At 41.4% G+C, this 18,623-nt stretch overlaps 1 protein-coding gene across 1 annotated transcript in view; it reads right to left on the reverse strand.

Annotated features, from left to right (window-relative positions):
• Positions 1–18,623, reverse strand: part of DYNC1H1 (dynein cytoplasmic 1 heavy chain 1) — a 66,512-nt gene that overhangs the window by 43,947 nt on the left and 3,942 nt on the right. The window contains exons 2-11 of the mRNA XM_045528895.1: positions 12,321–12,408; positions 9,944–10,117; positions 9,451–9,706; positions 8,875–9,061; positions 7,333–7,604; positions 7,014–7,241; positions 5,070–6,146; positions 4,212–4,391; positions 2,848–2,997; positions 1,332–1,478 (exon numbers count right to left, since the gene is read on the reverse strand). Coding sequence (XP_045384851.1) covers positions 1,332–1,478; positions 2,848–2,997; positions 4,212–4,391; positions 5,070–6,146; positions 7,014–7,241; positions 7,333–7,604; positions 8,875–9,061; positions 9,451–9,706; positions 9,944–10,117; positions 12,321–12,408 — 2,759 coding nt within the window. The remainder of the gene's footprint in view (positions 1–1,331; positions 1,479–2,847; positions 2,998–4,211; positions 4,392–5,069; positions 6,147–7,013; positions 7,242–7,332; positions 7,605–8,874; positions 9,062–9,450; positions 9,707–9,943; positions 10,118–12,320; positions 12,409–18,623) is intronic.

Here is an 18,623-nt window from a genome sequence, read left to right on the forward strand (position 1 = left end):
CGGGGCCACCAGCACACAGATGGTTTCCACATCGAGAGACTAGATGAGACCATTAAGAGAGTGCAGAGGGGGAGACAGGGCACGAAACATTTAGAGGTTGGGAAGAGGGATGGCAAAGGAGCCAGCCAGTAAACAGGAGGAAAACCAGGAGCACATGGTGTTCTGGAAGAGCCAAGTGAAGAGGGCCTCAGAAGAGGGAGGGGCATCCCTGTCACATCCCGCAATCAGGCAGGAGCTAAGACGAGGACTGAGAAGTCCACTAGCAGCAGGGAGGAGGCCGCCATGATCACACAGGGGCGGGTGGTGGAGGGTGGGAGCCCTGGAGCAGCTGGCACAGACGGCCCCTCCCCAGAGCTTCCCAGGAAGAGCACAGATGGCTGCAGGGGGACTTGGGGTCAGGTGTATGCACCGACAGGACAAGAACTGCTGAGAAACAAAGTGCTGGCTCTAGTTTGTAAAATTTGGAGATAAACAAGAGAACAATACAAACAGAAACAAAGCTGGTTAAAAACAGGAGAAATATGACAAGACAGACCCTAAAGACGGTATGTAGACTCCTTGAGGGGCAGGAACCAGATTCATAGCTGGGTTCTGATTAGCTGGACATTGTCAAGTTCTGGGCGAAACACTGGGAAGATTTCAAGCCATGGGCAGTTAACTACCTCAAAAAAGTCCCAAAAGAACTGAGTTGAAGTTAAGAAAGAGATAACTTCCTAATTAGATTACTAAATTCTAGAACACTCTGCCAGAATAGAGGTTATGGAATATTTTTACTTGAAAAACCACTGGTTATATTTAGAAGTAACATTGGCTCCAGGCTGGGGACTAAATTGATCTCTTGAGTTTTCCTTTTGCTCTAGAAATATACTAGTAAGACTATATTTGAGATTTACTTTAAAATAATCTGGTGGGGGTAGGGAGGTAGCGGAAAAGAAATATAAATGAAATAAAATTGGCCACATATTGATAGATAAAGCTAGATACGTGGGAGCTTATGTGATTTCCTCTACTTTTGTGTACGTATGAAAATTCGTCTAATAAAAAGGGTGGTTGGGTGGGGAAGCAGCAGGAATTAGGATTCCCAAAGAAGCCCATGGAGGGAATCTCTAAGAGACTGACTAAACACAAGCTACAAAGACCAAGTAACTAATTGGGAAAAAAGATCAAGTCACACAAAGCCTCCTGTAGCTTTTTGTAGGATGTCAAACCGGATTCTGGAGTTTAAAAAGACACATCAGGACCCCATTTAAAGAGGCAGCATGAAGAAGTGTCACAGAGCCCCACGAGAGGCCTGGTTAGAAGGTGAGTGCCTCGGGCCCCTGAAGGCTTACCTGGTACCTCTGACTCTGGATCCTGGGGAGGGACAGGACAACCATCTTCCAGGCAAACATTTCCTGATACAGCTTGTATCTGCACTCCTCAATTGGCGGATTCAAATAGATTACCTGATTGGTTATTCTTAGCTCATGAACGACATTCTGTGAAAGAAAGGTTTCATTTTTTACTCAGCAATCTATTTCAATAAAATGGTTTTGATAACTTAACACCTTCTCTCCCTAAATTACTAAACTACTTAAGTCTGGACCACAAAGTCTGTCATTTGATTATCAGAAGTGGTCTTGTATTAATAATTTCATGTTGTCATTTGTGCTCCCACCAAAGACCATAAAAGTCAGAGGGCAGGTGCTGCATCCTCCTGGGTCCCCAGTGCCCAGGAGTTGAACACACAGCAGGTGCCCAAAAAAGCTCCGTCTGATCTGACTGCGCACATGCGGACCTCATCACAACCACCTGGGGACCTGAGACGCCAGCGCATGGCTGCAGCAACTCACGGCAGCTATCAGCCGTGGGGCACACACTGCGCTGACTCGGGCTGACCAAGCTGAGGTGAGTCTGCACCACCTGCCAGGGCTTTAAGCCAATCAAGACTTCCAATTCAGTCTCCACTAGATAAAGGTACATGTCACTTATAAATGGGGACACGGTCTGAGAAATGCATTGTTTGGTGATCTTGCCATTGTGCAAACATCATATACTTACACAAACCTCTATGGAGAGCCTACTACACACCTAGGTAGTAACTACAGTCTGCTGTTCCCAGGCTGCACACCTGGACATCATGTTGCTGCACTGAATGCTGTAAGCAGTTACACAACAAAGGTAAATTTGTGTATCTAAAAATACCTAAACATAAAAATGGTACAGTATAAATATGGCATTAGAATCTCTATGGGACCACCATGGTATATGCAGTCCACTATTAACCGAAATGTCGTTAAACAGCACAGGACTGTAATCGTGCCAACTTAGGCACACTCATTTGCTCCTCTGGAACTCAGTATTTTAAAAAGTATCCTCTGGAGGCAGGGTGTGATGGCTCATGCTTGTAATCCTAGCACTCTGGGAAGCTGAGGCGGGAGGATTGCTTGAGCTCAGGAGTTCAAAACTAGCCTGAGCAAGAGTAAGACACCGTTTCTACTAAAAAAAAAAAAAAAAAAGGGAAAATTAGCCGAGCAACTAAAAATAGAAAAAATTAGCTGAGCATGGTGACGCACGCCTGTGTTCCCAGCTACTCAAGAGGCTGAAGCAGGAGGATCACTTGAGCTCAGGAGTTCGAGACCAGCCTCAGCAAGAGCGAGACCCCATCTCTACTAAAAACAGAAAAATTAGCCAGGCATCATGGCATGCGCCTGTAGTCCCAGCTACTCGGGAGGCTGAGGCAGGAGGATCGCTTGAGCCCAGGAGTTTGAGGTTGCTGTGAACCAGGCTGACACGACACCCTAGCCCAGGCAACAGAACGAATTTATATTACTTACTAGCAAATACAATGCCATAGGCAATACTCACTTTGATTTTTGGTTCTCCACCAGGCTTGTGACTGACTTGTGGGGCATCCGTATCCATGTCAACTTCTGCTTTATCTTCAGCTTGTCCAAGAAGAACCTGGGTCCAAGCTCTTAGGCCAGCTTGTAGACGAACGCCTAATATTCTTTCAATCTACAGAGAAAGCGGTGTCAGAGAACAGGGTTTCTTCTGCAAGTCAGCTCACAAAGCATGTGAATTAGAAAGCAGTGAGTGTTTCAGGTCAAAGATGGAAGTTACTAACTACAATCCTCCATCTCTTCATTCTCAGTCTCACTTTGTCACTTTCTCCCGTCTTGGGTAACTTGTCACAGTTAGGCTGACTGTGTTCTCCACCTTTGGGCTAACTGAATCACCATGCTTTCCAACTTGTAAGTGGCAAGGAAACTAATACAAATGCAGCTGATGCAGTGAAGGTCTTGATATTTGTTCAATAGAAAACACACAAAAGTGTTTCCCTGGGAGCCTCTGAGATAAAACTGGAAAAACTATAACTTGGATATCAAACCATTTTCTTTTAATAAATAAAAAAGAAAATCTTCTCTCTGACCTAGAACACTAGTAAAATTTCCTACAAATAGGATGTCCAGAGGCCTTTGCCAACAGTCTGCCTTAGGCCACAGACAACTATCCTGGGAAGTTGGTGAGGGCGGCTGGACAAGAACCAGGGGCTTTCAGACCATCTGTGGGTTCAGGAGAGTGGGGTTTACCTTTCACGTGTTAGCACCCCATTGTGTGGATACACTGCAACTTATTTTTCCATTTGAAAAGAGAAAAGGAAAAAAACCACAAAAAGCTTGGGAATTGACGGAGCATAACCTATAACCTCTGCTATAAAACATCCTCCTTTCTAAGATGTGTGTGCACACACGGATGTACACACACACACACACACACACACACACACTCTCCACCCCCCACTCCACCCCTGTCCAGGCTGAGCCATGGTTCTCTACCCTAGGAATAAGGGTGTTCTGTGGCCAGAGACTCCTTTCTAAATCTAGTGGCAGGAGGGGCAGGGTCATCAGGAGGACCCTGGAGGGCCAGGGAGGACAACCTCAATCATGAGAGGAGAGGGAAGGGCAAACAGAAGTTGTCAAATATCCAGCAAAGAAAGGGACCACTTCCTCCTCCCTCACAGCTTCCTGCTTCCAACTTGGCACTGGCTTGAGTACTGATGTGTAGGACCACAGTTCAGCTCTACCATTAGTTAAATGGGGTTCTGGAGGGGAACTGGACTATCACAGATAATTTCTAAGGAAAAATGCTTTTCAGTGATAACTAATAAACTTACTGAACAGGGCCCACTCTCATGTCAGCATAAGAATCGAACAAACCGCAGCCCTCACCTCCATGTCAAGCTTGTTGACCCAGATGGGCAAGTTGGAGTAGGAGTGCAGATTCAAGTCATCCACCGCCTTCTGGACTCTGTTCAGGATCTCCGAGAAAGTCTTGTGATCATACATACAGGTTTCCAAGGAACGGACTTCCAGGTCTATCTTTTCTTCAATAATCAGCAGATCGTCCACCTGAAGGAAAGAATATATGGTATTTAATACATCGACTCACTCTGTTCCTTTATTTTTACATACTTTCTTTTCAGGTAATTAACAAATCCTCAAGGCAGAGAAGTTCTCCCATCAATAGCTGGTCTTAGATGTTGAGGTGAGAACACTGACCCCCACTCCCACGTCCTCACAGGGAAGGGGAACATGGGGAACACTCTGACCTTCCCTCCCCTTACTCATTCCTGCTCATGGCCGGGGTGGCCTCTGATGGGAAGTCTGGGAAAAGGAAACCAACGTGCTCCTCTCAGCCCTGGGAGCCGGCCCCGCTGAAGCATGTGCTCTGGCCTCCTGTGCTAGAGACTGGGAAGACACCCAGGTCTGGGGTGCCCCGTTAGCAAGGGCCCGTGGCTGCAGACTAGAGCCATGCTCTCCGGTCCCCTGTATAGTAACAAAGCCCTCATGTCTGCTCTGTCAGACTCTACTGTCCCTCAGCTCTCCACTGGTTTCTAAACTCAGGGTGTCACTCACTGGCTCCCTGAAGCCCCAGCACCCTTAACGCCATGGTGAGTGAGATGGTTCCTTCTCCCCCTCAGTTCACAGGCCTTAAGCTGTATCAATTATGCATGCTTGCACAGGAGGACTAACATTTAAACTGCATAATTTATTACCAGGACACTTGAGGATTAAATCAGAGCACACCTTTTCCTGGAAGTTGAAGACAGTCTCCGCCAGGCGCTGCACGTACGGGTCGAGTTTGTAGGACTCCCACACCAGTGCGATGCCTTCTGCAATCAAAGCCTGCACTTCCTTTTTCAAGCCAGCTACCAACAGGGAAATGGTGTTACGCTCCTCCACCTTCTCACAGGTCCTCTCATAAGTACGGACACTTTCGATCAGCGAGATGGCAAATGGGTAGAGCTGGTTTGCCTGATGAGCCTTGTTCACAATTGCCAGGGGGACGCGGAAACCAAGCCACTTGAGGTTTCGGACTTCTTTGGAAAGTGTGATGATCTCAGGAAGAAAGTTAACTTTCAGTTTAAGGACATTTCCAGTTCGGCCGCGAACCCGAGTGCTTTCGATGGTAAAAATGCGCCCCGAGACGCCCAGGTTGCGCTGTTGCACCTTCCTCGCCCAGTCATCGAAGATTTCTTGTGTGTTGAGCTTCATGCGGAAGCTGTCTCCATCCTGCTTCAGCTTCTGCCCTTCCACGTGGTTCTCCCAGCCCTTGCCGAGGACATCCTCCACGCGTTTCATGTAGGCAGTCAGCTGCCTGTCAATCTGTTTAGCCCAGATGATAGACCCCGACACAGGGGGCAAGTCACGAACATGACTCATCTTACAGGCCTGACTTTGTGGGTACTGGACCTTGAACTTGTCGTGAAGAGATTCGATATCATCTTTCACACGCTGGATCAGCTGGGTTTGGTATTCACGAATGGCCCCACGAATGTGAGGCCTGACAAACAGCGCGTTGAACCTGGAGAAAATCCTGAACATCTCATTGGCATTCTTGGCCGTGCCAAGTTGATCTCGAAGGCGAGCGGTGATCCGGGTCTCTACTCTGTCAATCCTCTCGTCGTATCTCTTCATTGCAGCTTCCCAGGCCTCTGTGCCTTCTTTGGAAACATCCAGCCCATCTACTTCCTTGACGTTCTCGTAAGCAAGGTTTACTTCCTCAATAGCATTTGCATCCGCAGCATCAAAGAGAACCTCGGCTACTTTCATATCTTGGGGTTCAGGTACCTCTCCTTGATTCTGCTGTGCAACTGCTGTGACCTAAAAGAAAATTTGTGACAAAGAAATATTTAAAAATTGTATTTTATTATACACACCACATAAAAACTACCAGTCATCGATACAGGTTTTTAAACTTTTAGTCAAACATTTTATAACCACAAGTCAACAAAGCGAAGTAAAATGCCTTAGAGTATAATTTAACTCTGTACTAAAAGGTTTTCTGACAATGTAATTGTTGGACAAGATTTTTTTAAAGGAAGAAAAGAATTGGTGAAGAAGAGAGAATGATAAATTCAGAAGAGAAAAAAGCATGTAGAAGGAAAAGGAGTCATTTAATTCTTTAATAAGTCTAAGGCATATGTAATTATTATCCATATTTTACAGATGACGACTCTGAGAAAAAGAAATTAAATAACGTGTTCTAGTCAAATAGTTAGTAAATGGTGGGATTAGGATTTAAAACTCAGAAAGTAGTCTGAGCAAGAGTGAGACCCCATCTTTATTAAAAATAGAAAAAATTAACCAGGCATGGTGGCGTGTGCCTGTAGTCCCAGCTACTCAGGAGGCTGAGGTGGGAGGATTGCTTGAGCCCAGGAGTTTGAGGTTGCAGTCAGCTGTGATGACATCACTGCACTCTAGCTGGGGTTACAGAGACCCTGTCTCAACCAATCAATCAATCAAAACCCAGGAAGTCTGCCTCTAGGTTTCACACAAGACAAGAGAAGGGATAAGTGGACAGAGAATATTAAAGATTTGGATTGAAACAATACAATACAGAATCACTAGATCTTAAAGATGGAGATAAAGAGGTACTCAGCAGTGCAATATAGAAAATAGTAGTTAAATCTTAAAAAACAAAAGACATTTAAACAATGCCTGTACAGATTTTTAGAATGCAGATCATACCTGTGGCCTCAGGACCCGGACGATGACAGCTCTCAGCTGTTCATGCTGGCGTCTGAATTTTCTCATCTGGTCAAGGCGAGCCTGAAGCTTCCTGTGAGCAGGGTTGATACGCCACACCATCTTCAGATTTTCCTCCCTTTTTCTCTTGACAATGTCTCTCAGCAGCACCTGAAGTTTCTCATACTCATCATCCCAAGTCTGAAAGACTTCAAAGCATGCTACCATAACCTAGGATATAATTTAAGAAAGGAAGCTTATTATTAAAATATATTCTCATCTTAATGCCTTGAGGTTGGTCCTCTAATATATTAAAACTTACTTTTTCAAATTCTTCATAAGCAACATGCATCAATTTTCTAGTGCCCAATACTTTGAGTAATTGAGAACTCAAGTCTCTTGAAATTGCCTCCACCAAACGCAGTGCCCTCTGAATGGGATATTTTGTGTTTCGGATTTTTCTCAAATGTGTGAAAATTGCAACAAGCGCCTGCCTTATTTTGTCCAGCTCAGTGGCAGACAGCAAATCATTCAGAGGGAAATCTTTCATCAGAGGATTGTAGTCATTCACGGTTTCTAAAGCCTGTTTTAGACCTATATTAACAGAGAAATAATTAATGGTTTTCACATAAAATAATAAAATTAAGTAAACTGTCATTACAATGGAATATTTTGATGTTGCAAAAGATCTAGTGACACAGAAACTTTATGATATTGAAAAAAGAACACGTTATTAATAGGATAACCCTAGTGTGGTCCCATTTTTGCTTTTGTAAGAGTATGGGTCACCTCACACACTCCAAAGGCTGTGGGTGGCAGCCTCATAGATTTTTGTCTTTTTTGGTTTTCTACCAACCTAAATATTCTACCAATAATAAGTTTAGAGAAACTAAAATTTTATCCTTGAGAACACTAAAATTTAAATTTTATACCTAACTTCAAGTCAGCTGAATGTGTTACCATGGACATGGAATCACAAAAGCACTTGGGTCCTAGTCTATGTCTTGACTTCCTCTGGCATAAGATCAAAAAAAGTATTAGGAAAGAAAGAAAGGTTTTGGAGGTGTTAAAAAAAAAAACAAAACAAAGGGTATACATTTCAGCATAGTGAATGCTCAGGCAACATGTGCAATGTGATCAAAATAACTGGAAGATTTCTACCTGGAATTTCCTCTAACATTTAAAATGTGGGTACCACACTTTTTTAGAAGGGGGTGGGACAATATATGACAACTATTGCAGTCTTAGGTACTTGTTCTAACATGTCTCTTGAGGGCATAGAGTTGTTCAGAAATGCCTAACAATCAATGCCTGGTATTCAAATGTTTGTATGCTTAGTACGTGCTAATGCAACATCATTCACACTGTTCTCCACTTGGAAAACTAAATTTATTTTGACCACTTGTCAGAATAGGGAGGAAGACAGAAAGGAAAAGAAGGGGGCAGGTGAAAAGAGGAAGAGAAAGCAGGACTGACCAGCTTTCCTGCCACAGCCCTCTAGGCAAATAACTTCTGCTTAACATGAACTAGCTTCCCGCCTGGACTGTCAAAAGCACACTTGACTTTATACCAAAAAGCACAGCCTACTCAAGGAGCCACGCAGTTGGGAGACAGGAGGGAGATGCCCAGGGCCCACTATACTCATGCCCAGAAACTGTTTTATGTTTGCAAAATCTCTGAAGGGAGAGGTAGGTACGTGGGAAAGTAATTTTCATTACCTAGAATTGAGGGAAAGATGAGATACAATGCAAAAGAAGTAGTAAACACAACAGTACATCCATTAGTTTTCATCTGAATTATCAAATGAGCTCTCACAGAAGCCAAATCATAACTGACCGATCAGATTATTCATTCTAGTTGTTACCTGTGTCAGTGTCAAAACTGACGGTGGCATGGAAACGCTTGCCATGTTTCAAGATATCCAGAGTCAGGAGAACTTCTGGGCTCTCTCGTTTTTCCTGGATGCGGTATAATGCACGTTCCAAGTTCAGCCAAAAACTAATTTCCTGTAAGGCTGTTCCAGATGCAGGATCTCGATCAAGTTTGGTCACCTTTGAAGATAAAATGACATCTAAGGGTATTCACCATTTAAACAAAGGTAAAAATATCATTAACTAAACACATGCATTACAACTTAATTTTTATATTTCAAGTAGATTTCCTTCCCTGTAAAGCAAAAGCGGTTTAACGAGAAATTAAAGGCATGAGACTGCTGAGACAAATGCTCTATTAGGGGTAATATTTAAACAATCTCAAATTGTACCCTGACCACTCTACCCAGACCAGTGCTAGTCCCACACTGAGCATTCCCAGGACCAAGAGGAAACACCTCTAACAAGTTATCAGAGAATTTGTCTCACTGACAAAAACTTGATCAGTTTTCCCATAAATATGAAAGAATAACACATTTTACATATAACTGTCAATACCGTGCTCTTACTTTTTGAATTTCTCGGATCCAGCGGTTAACTCCAGATTGTAACTGATTGAGAAAAGTTGGGTCTTCAACCTTGTCTCCGAAGTCTGTAACTTTTGGCTTTTCTCCACGTTCATAACACTGTTTTGCAACATTCGTAATAATTGGATGAATTGGCAGGCTGATCTCTGGAATCTCAATATTCTGCTGCAAGTGAAGCAGTCCCATTTCAAGTTCTGCAATCTTCTTTTCAACTGAAGGAGCCATTTTATCACCATCCCTAAAAACATACGAAATACCTCAAAATTAATGCACTGTTGGTCTCCAAAGAGATTCTATTATTTCAGGTCTGTCAAATATTAATAATGTACATATTTATTGATGCAAAGGATTTACATCCTCTTGGTTTACTAGCTTTACCCTTCCAATTCCGGAGTTTTACATCATCTTCCACACTATCTTGTGAACATGAAGTGAAATATGATATTCAAACCACAGAAAGAAAGATGGTGTTTACCTGTCTGCTTTGCCAGACTCTCTGATATAGGACTTAAAAAAAGGAGCCACTGCATTGCTAATGAAAGAGTGCAGCGTTTCATAGGGCGAGTCTTCACTGAGTGTGAGCACTCGGAGTTGAGAAGATACTGGTTTGTCTGCATCAATTACAGGAGTACGTTTAATGAATGCCAAGCTAAAAAGAAAGCAAAACACAGAAATTAGAACAAAGAGTCTCATGCCTAATTCGTCTTATTAATTTAAAAATCGTATTAAGAATAGACTAAATTTTTACTTTTCTAATGCAACATGTATTGCTTGTCTTTCTTTACTTACTATGTGAGAACTACTGAATCAAGGTTATGGTTATAGCACATGACCATGAAACTAAGAAAAGTTAACTTGTCTCATTTGTGGGTTTAATTAATAATCTTGCCCTAAAACTAACCTGCCCTAGCAACTGCAAGTTACAAGTCACGAAGGACTTAAATCTTATACTAATTTGTACCATTGATTTATGGCACTAAGTCATATATCAGCTTCAGCAAACAAAAGTCCCTCATAGGTTGAAGTGACAAGAGGGTATTCCAGGCTCTCCTTAGTTTGACCCTAACCAATTCTTCTAGTTTCACATCTTCGTATGCACCCTCTTCCCTACCCCAAGACAACACTTAAACTAGATGTCCCATTACCTAAACATGTGCTTTGTGTCTTTGCTTAAGAAAGCCATATTCATCTGCTGAAATTGACCCTCAAATCTCAATTCCAGAGTGATCTCTTAATGGGCTTTCCCTAATCAGAAGCAATCTCTCCATGCTTCCATGGTATTTTGCCAACTATTAGATAGTTGTGCACGTGCCAATCTTCTTCCCAAAGACCACAAGCTTCTTGGGAATAGGAACCAGGTTTTATTTCTTTGTATATCACTCTGTATCTACTGTCATTCCTTGCAAATAACAGGTGCTCAAAGTTGGTTAAATTAATGGCTTCAAAACAATTGATAATGTTTTAATTTTCTAGTTCCCAGGTCAGTACTTTATACACAATACTTCATATTACTCTAAAAAGTCAATGAAGCTTTCTGATGTGATACATGGAGAAGGAACAAAGTCACAACAGTATTCTTGCCAAAACTGTATAATCTGAATCTAATCACGGAGAAACACCAGACAAACCCAACTGGTTTGTACTTGTCAAAAATGTCAATGTCATAAAAGGTAGAGAAAGGCTGAATTACTGCTCCCAATTAAAGAAATTAGAAAGACAGGAAAACTAAAGGCAAAGTGTGATCCTGGATTGGATTATGAATGGGGGGAAATTGCCATAAAGGGCATTATTCAGACAATTTGAACATGTACTATCATTAGAGAATAAAATTATATCAATATTACATTTTCTGAATATGATAATTGTACTGATGCTATGAATGAGAATGTCTTCATTCTTAGGAAATATACTTAAGTATTTTAGGGATAAAGGGACATGATGTCTATAACCAACTGTCAAATGATTCGGGGGGAATGATAATGTAAAAGTGGCAAATGTTAACAAGTGGGAGCTCTATATACTGTTCGTGCAACTCTTCTGTAACTTTGAAATTAACTCAAAAAGTTTCAAGAAAAAGACCAACACAGAATCAAGTATAACATTCACATATTTAAATTTGGATATGTCTACTGGTGTATAAATTGGTACAGCCTTTCTGGAAGGTGGGAAATCCGATAACATGTATTAAAAAACCATAATGATGCTTTGCATCTGAACTAATAATGCTACCTTTAGGATTTATGGAAAAAAGAATCAGACCTGTACGTAGAATGTTTACTAGTTATTTGTAATAATGAAAAATCAGATGCAGAGTCATCCCTCGGTACCATCAGTGGAGAGGTTCCAGAACTCCCCCGAGATACCAAAATCTGAGTATTTGCACTTTGCACACCCCCTGTATACTTTAGATCATCGCTAGATTGCTTACAATGCCCAACACCACATGAATGCTATATAAATAGTCGTTACACTGTATTTGTTTTATTTGTTATTGTATTGTAATTTTTATTGTTTTTTTCCCAAATATTTTCTATCTGTGATTGAATGTGCAGATGCAGAACCCTTAAAGAGGGCTGACTGTAATCTGAGAGAAGTATTAGGTATGTTAAGTACATTATAGCTCCAACATAAGGTGGATGCTGTGATACGGCAATTAAAAGAAAAATATTTCAGAATTTATATCGACTTGGAAACCTCCCTAATTTAAAGACATGAAATCAAAGATAAGATACTAAATTTGAAGAGCAGAAATCTTTTGAGTGTTTTCTTAAGGTGTTTGTCTGAGTCAACTAAGATTTACATTAATTCTCACAAGTTTATAATCCGAGACACAGCGTGTTCATGCTACTCACCTATTGGACTTAACTCCATAATGAATGTCTATGTTGATGTTATAGGAGATGAATTCTTTTTCTTCTTCTCCTTCATCACCAACATCCTCTACAAATCATAATAAATATTATATCAAATTCATAGCAATATTTCCAATTTCTCATTTATCAACTGTTTAGAGAATGATTGTCCTCACCACCACCTCCCTGACATTTAAACCCCCATGTGACTCGGCACTCCCTATTTTCCCTTCCTGCCCATCTCTTCTGACTTCTGACTTGGTCACTCATTTGCCATGTGATCTTGGGCAAGGTGGTTAATTCTCTGCACTTCCACTTCCTTGTTTGGAAAACAGAGTGGCACTGGCACATCTGGGGGTTGCTGGTAGGATGGCCAAGCCGACACATGTGAAGCATTGGAGCGGGGCCCGGCCCTGGGCGGTGCTAGCACATGCTGGCTACGGCCAAGTTCTCATCATCCCATCCCAGGGGTCTCGTCCCCTGTGCTCCAGACACAGAAGTCACTTTCCACCCCAGCTCTCAAGAATATTCTGCTCACTCAGCACTGAGGATGTGACAGGCATTTTACTAAGCACTTTACGTGTATCATACATTTAACCCTGAGGGTGGGCACGACTATTATTATCCTTGTTTCCAGGTAAAGATTATAAGTAAATTGGCCGGGCCTTGTGGCTCACACCTGTAATCCTAGCACTCTGGGAGGCCGAGGCGGGTGGATGGTTCTGAGCTCAGTTCGAGATCAGCCTGAGCAAGAGCGAGACTCCGTCTCTACTAAAAATAGAAAGAAATTAGCTGGACAACTAAAATATATATAGAAAAAATTAGCCAGGCATGGTGGCACATGCCTGTAGTCCCAGCTACTTGGGAGGCTGAGGCAGGAGGATCGCTTGAGCCCAGGAGTTTGAGGTTGCTGTGAGCTAGGCTGATGCCACGGCACTGTAGTCCAGGCAACAGAGTGAGACTCTGTCTCAAAATAAATAAATAAATAAATACACAAATACATAAATAAATAAATAAATAAAAATAAGTAAATTGCCCACAGACACCTGGCTGGAAAGCAACAAAGTGAGAATTCAAAAGTCCGTGATTCCAAAGTCCAAGCTCCTCACCAGTACATAGCATGGCCTGTGTTATTCAAGGCTGGTCCCAGGGCAAACCCCAGTCAAGAAAACTGCTATCAAGCAACACCCCCAGGAAGTCACCGAGAAGTATTCCTGTAGCCTTCCCTCTGCTCTGTCACAGCACTTGTCAGAGTGCGTTCGGGTCTGATTTACGAATGCCCCTCGCTCCCTGACTCTTTGTGAGCTCTCAGAGGGCAGGGTCCTTGCTAGACTCCACAGAGCACAACACTCCGCACACAGCAGTCATTTTAAAAAACTTACTGGAACTTGGGGGCTGGGGGGAGAAAAACTTACTGGAATTTAGTAAGACAGCCTTAAGATACATGTGAACCAAATTTCTAAATAATAAAAAAATCAAAATTAAAAAATTAAAAAATTTGTAACAACAGAAAACAATCCAAACTTCTACATCTAGTACTAATTCACCAAGTACCTGAAGGCTCTAGTCAAATTATCTTTGCAATGATATACTGTATGAAATGTGTTAGCAAAAATTACAATCTATGGATTAATTTAACCTGCTTGTTTTACACATGGTTCACCTTCACTTTTAAGTCATGATGGAACAGAAAAGGCAGAAGCTTCAACGGTTAGAAAACCTGGGATCAAGTCCTATCGCTTAAAAGCTAAGGGACCTTGGGAAAGTAATTTTTCTTCTGATGGGCTTCAAATCAGTGATATGTAAAAACAGGTGGTGGAGAAGGGGTAGAATATTGAGTTAAGTGGTCTATAAGGTTTTTTAAGCGCTAAAAACTATGAAATCTGGGTGTATAGAGCCTGAGCAAAAGCTATTATTTGCTTTGATAGTTTTCAGATGAGACAAATATACAAAATTCACACTAAAGAGCATAAAATATTAGTATATCAAGAAGACAATAATTCTTCCAAATTATTGTTTTTGGTAAAATTTTAGGAAAGAGAAGGAGCAGGTGGTAGAACATTCTAGTATGCCAGGTACTTCCTATTTTTTTAAATGACTATTAAAAAACCCTAAACAAATCAATTTTTCTAACTACTCAAATGCGGTTGGTTATACCACAAAAGAAATAATACTGCCTGAACTCAGCCATACACAACCATACATTATGACTGCAATCTGTAAAATACAAACAGGGATAAAAAACATAAAGAAAACTCCCAAACTGAAATAGGTGTCAGAGTGGTGAGATTGTGAAATATTTTCTCCCTTAATTTTCTAAATGTTCCATAATACCATTCTATGATTTATACAAAATGTCATCAAAATAACACCCACACAATACATAGAAAATAAAAGTAACATTCCATAATCACCAAAAGAAATCATCTGAGACAGGGGTCTCACTATGTTGCCCAGGCTGGTCTCAAACTCCTGTGCTCAAGCGATCCTCCCACCTCCAGCCTCCCAAGTAGCTGGGATTACAGCTGCACAGCTATGATATATTAACTTGGAATCATTTCTTTCCCCCCTAAAGACTCATCCATGGATACAAATGAAATCACACAGAAAACCTGCAGTCTGGACATGGCATCTCAGCACGTTGCCTGCACTTCCTAACGCAAACAGGGTTAAGAGAACTAGGCATCATTCCAAGCGATGAGTCACAGCTATGTGGCAAATGCTCCAGTTTTGCACTAGGAATACTGCAATGCAGTAGAATGCCGCTTTGGCTAAGGAAGGCACACCCAGTGACATAATCCTCAATGATAATGCAAATAGATATTCCCTACTGCTTTGTTAAATTCTAACTGTTGATGACAATAATTTGTGGAAGTTATTATTGGATTCACTTTGGATTAGTCTTTTTATGCATATTCTCTATAAATAGAGAGATCAAATAAAGTCTGTATTTATACAGATGGGAGTAGTTTGACTCTCATTTATAGTTACACAACTCATGACATTGTTATATAAACTGCTATCAAATAATTTGAGCTTTTTGCCTCTCCTTTAATTACATCTCTGTAAATTATTAAATTTTCCAAATAATAACTTGACATTTTACTTCTATAGAAGCTTTAAAAAAAATTGTTCAGAGGAGGAAAGACACTTGATTGTTAATTCTTAATAACAAGGAGGCTATTGATTCTGTTGTATTTAGAAGCTTACATACAAACACAATCTGCATGTTTTGTTAGGTAATATCACCTTCAGTAAAGTTTGAATCAGTTTCCTGTTATTTGATAAAGTTATTGGTTAATACAGCTAATGCATAACAGACCAATACAGTTCATACAGTTAAAGAATCAAAGTACCAGTACAGAAAGAACTGGGCCTGCCTCACGAGTTCCTTTGCTGCAAGCTATACTGATACACATTGCAATGACTTGTGGACACTTTGGTTAACTTCTGAGAATTTACTGGCTTTCTAGAGATGTTCAAAATGGCATTTAGCACTAATCTGTGCATACTTCTATTGAAAGACTAGTTTAATGTATTTCATACTACTAGTAATTTGTATCATTACACTGTGAATAAGGTGAGCATTATGTCTTATTTAATGAAATATAAAAAAGGTGCCAAGTTCCCTCCCAGCTTTTTCCCAGCCGCAGAGCCTGTCTCTTCTCCATCCTGAGGACGAAGCCATTTGTTTCCTGTGGTCCACATACACTATCAAATTACTCGTTATGTTTTTCTTGGTTCTCTTTATCTTTTATCTTCTTTCTCTTTTAAAATCTAGAACATACTAATATCGCATTATTTTGGTGGATCACTATCACCCATGTCCCCCTCTACTTCTCTCAGGTGGCTGCTTCAGTTTCCCCCTTTCTCATCTCTGGTGCTTCCTCCTGGCGCCTGGACGCCTGCCCTTTCGTCCTCCTGAGGAGCCACGACTTCTTTGCCACAACCACTCCCTGCTCTGTTGCGAGGCTAAGAGCACGGAGACAGTCTGAGTTTTCTCCTAACTGCAAGATTCCCTTGTAACCCCATTAGGAGTATGAAGGGAGCAATAAACCCCACAGAACACTTGTATATAACAGGCAGTCACACGGAGTTCATTTTGCTATTTCCATAAAAAAGAGAAAGAATTAAAAAACCTAACAAGTTTTTAATACCCTAACAACATAAGACTTAGTAGTTTTTAAGTTAATACTAATTCAAAAGAAATAATTCATATGAAATAGATTAAAAAAAAACACTCTCATTTTAATGGATACCAAGGAACTACAGGGAGATTAGATTTTAGGTTTCAGAATCCTCTTAGAACATCCTTTTCCTAACTGGGTCTTAAAATCCTGGGGTTTTGGTTTCCTCATTCATGAAAGACCAGGGCTGGACTGAACCTCCTCTGCTACTCCCAACCTGACATTCTATGACGTTGATAAACAATTTCTATCCATCTTCACCTTTTTTTTTAAGAGGTAGGGTCTCACTATGTTGCCCAGGCTGGAGTGCAGTGGCTATTCATAGGCATGATCCTAGCACATTACAGCCTTAAATTCCTAGGCTCAAACAATCCTCCCACCTCAGCCTTCTGAGTAGCTGGGACTACAGGCGTGTGCCACAGTGCCTGGCTCATCCTTTCTTTTTAGAAAGAAGTGATTATTGTGTTCCTTTTGTTGTACATAAATTTCATTTACTATGTTACACTGTACATTCAAATTTATCTTGCTGCAGACTGGTTTGTCCTATGCAACAGTCCCCAAACCTTTTGGCACCAGGGACCATTTTCATGGAAGACAATATTACCAGGGACCGGGAGGGGAAGGATGGTTTTGGGATGATTCAAATGCATTACATTTATTGTGCACTTTATTTCTCTTACCACATTGTAACATATAATGAAATAATTATACAACTCACCATAGGTTGGGAACCCCTGCTAGGGCCCCACCTATAGTGTGACAGCATGGGACGGTGGGAACCCAGGTTGGTAGGCTCTTTCCTTAAAAGTGCTACAAGACAGTATAGTTTTACAGAAAATTCATCCTGTTAATCATTTTATTACCATTTGGGGGGGGGCTAAGCAAAGGCCAGAAATAAGCACTATACTTTTTATCCATCAGTCTACTACATTCCTTCACCCTTAAGGAAAATTAAATCCTCAGAAAAAGAATTTATATAAACCCACAAAACACTCCCCATAAAACTTTCCACACCACTATATCTCTATGAAGTTCAGTACCATAAACAGCTCAAGATTTCTTTCACATTCTAGTCCCTCGCCACGTCTGCACTAATGAAGAGGAGGTGAAACCCCCAAATAACCTACCTCAGGAAAAAAACTATAATTCCAAGCTTAAGCATTCACCACAGTCACTAAGTTTGGTCATAAGGCAAGTTGCAAGCCTAAGAAACTTGAGTGTAAAAGAAAAAAAACCAAAAACCCACACGCAAACAAATCAACCAACTGAGCACCTGATCCCAGCTTGGCCACTCGCAAGCCGGAGAAGCGCAGACAAGTCATGGAACCGTCAGTCACCGGTTGAGGCCTGAAGCGGACCGATCTTGTTCCCACCTCCACCATAGGAACTACCACCCAACCCTTCACTGGGATAAAACATAACAAAAAAAATGCACTTCAAGTAAAAAGTGCTACAAAAATGTCAGTAACATCTTTAAATGCCTAGTTCAGTAATGAGCACCTATTTTGCCACATTTTTATAAGTATACAGCAAAGAAGGTACTTTCCTAATGAGGAGCTCTAACCTAACGTTCCCTTTCCCACCAACTCTCCAATTTTTCACTATCAAAATGAACTGTTAAATTTACAACCTTGGGCCGGGCGCAGTGGCTCACGCCTGTAATCCTAGCACTCTGGGAGGCCGAGGCGGGTGGATCGTTCAAGGTCAGGAGTTCGAGATCAGCCTGAGCAAGAGCGAGACCCTGTCTCTACTAAAAATAGAAAGAAATTATCTGGCCAACTAAAATATATGTAGAAAAAAATTAGCCGGGAATGGTGGCGCATGCTTGTGGTCCCAGCTACTCGGGAGGCTGAGGCAGGAGGATTGTTTAAGCCCAGGAGTTTGAGGTTGCTGTGAGCTAGGCTGATGCCACGGCACTCACTCTAGCTGGGGCAACAAAGCGAGACTCTGTCTCAAAAAAAAAAAAAAAAAAAAAAAGACAACCTTGAGTAATGCTGGTTTTTTTTTTTTTTTTTTTTTTGACACAGAGTCTTGTTCTGTTGCCCCAGCTAGAATGCAGTGGCAGGATCATAGCTCACTGCAGCCTCGAAGTTCTGGGCTCAAGTGATCCTCCTGC

The sequence above is a fragment of the Lemur catta genome, chromosome 1 (assembly GCF_020740605.2).
Source record: "Lemur catta isolate mLemCat1 chromosome 1, mLemCat1.pri, whole genome shotgun sequence".
NCBI classification, from domain to species: Eukaryota; Metazoa; Chordata; class Mammalia; order Primates; family Lemuridae; genus Lemur; species Lemur catta.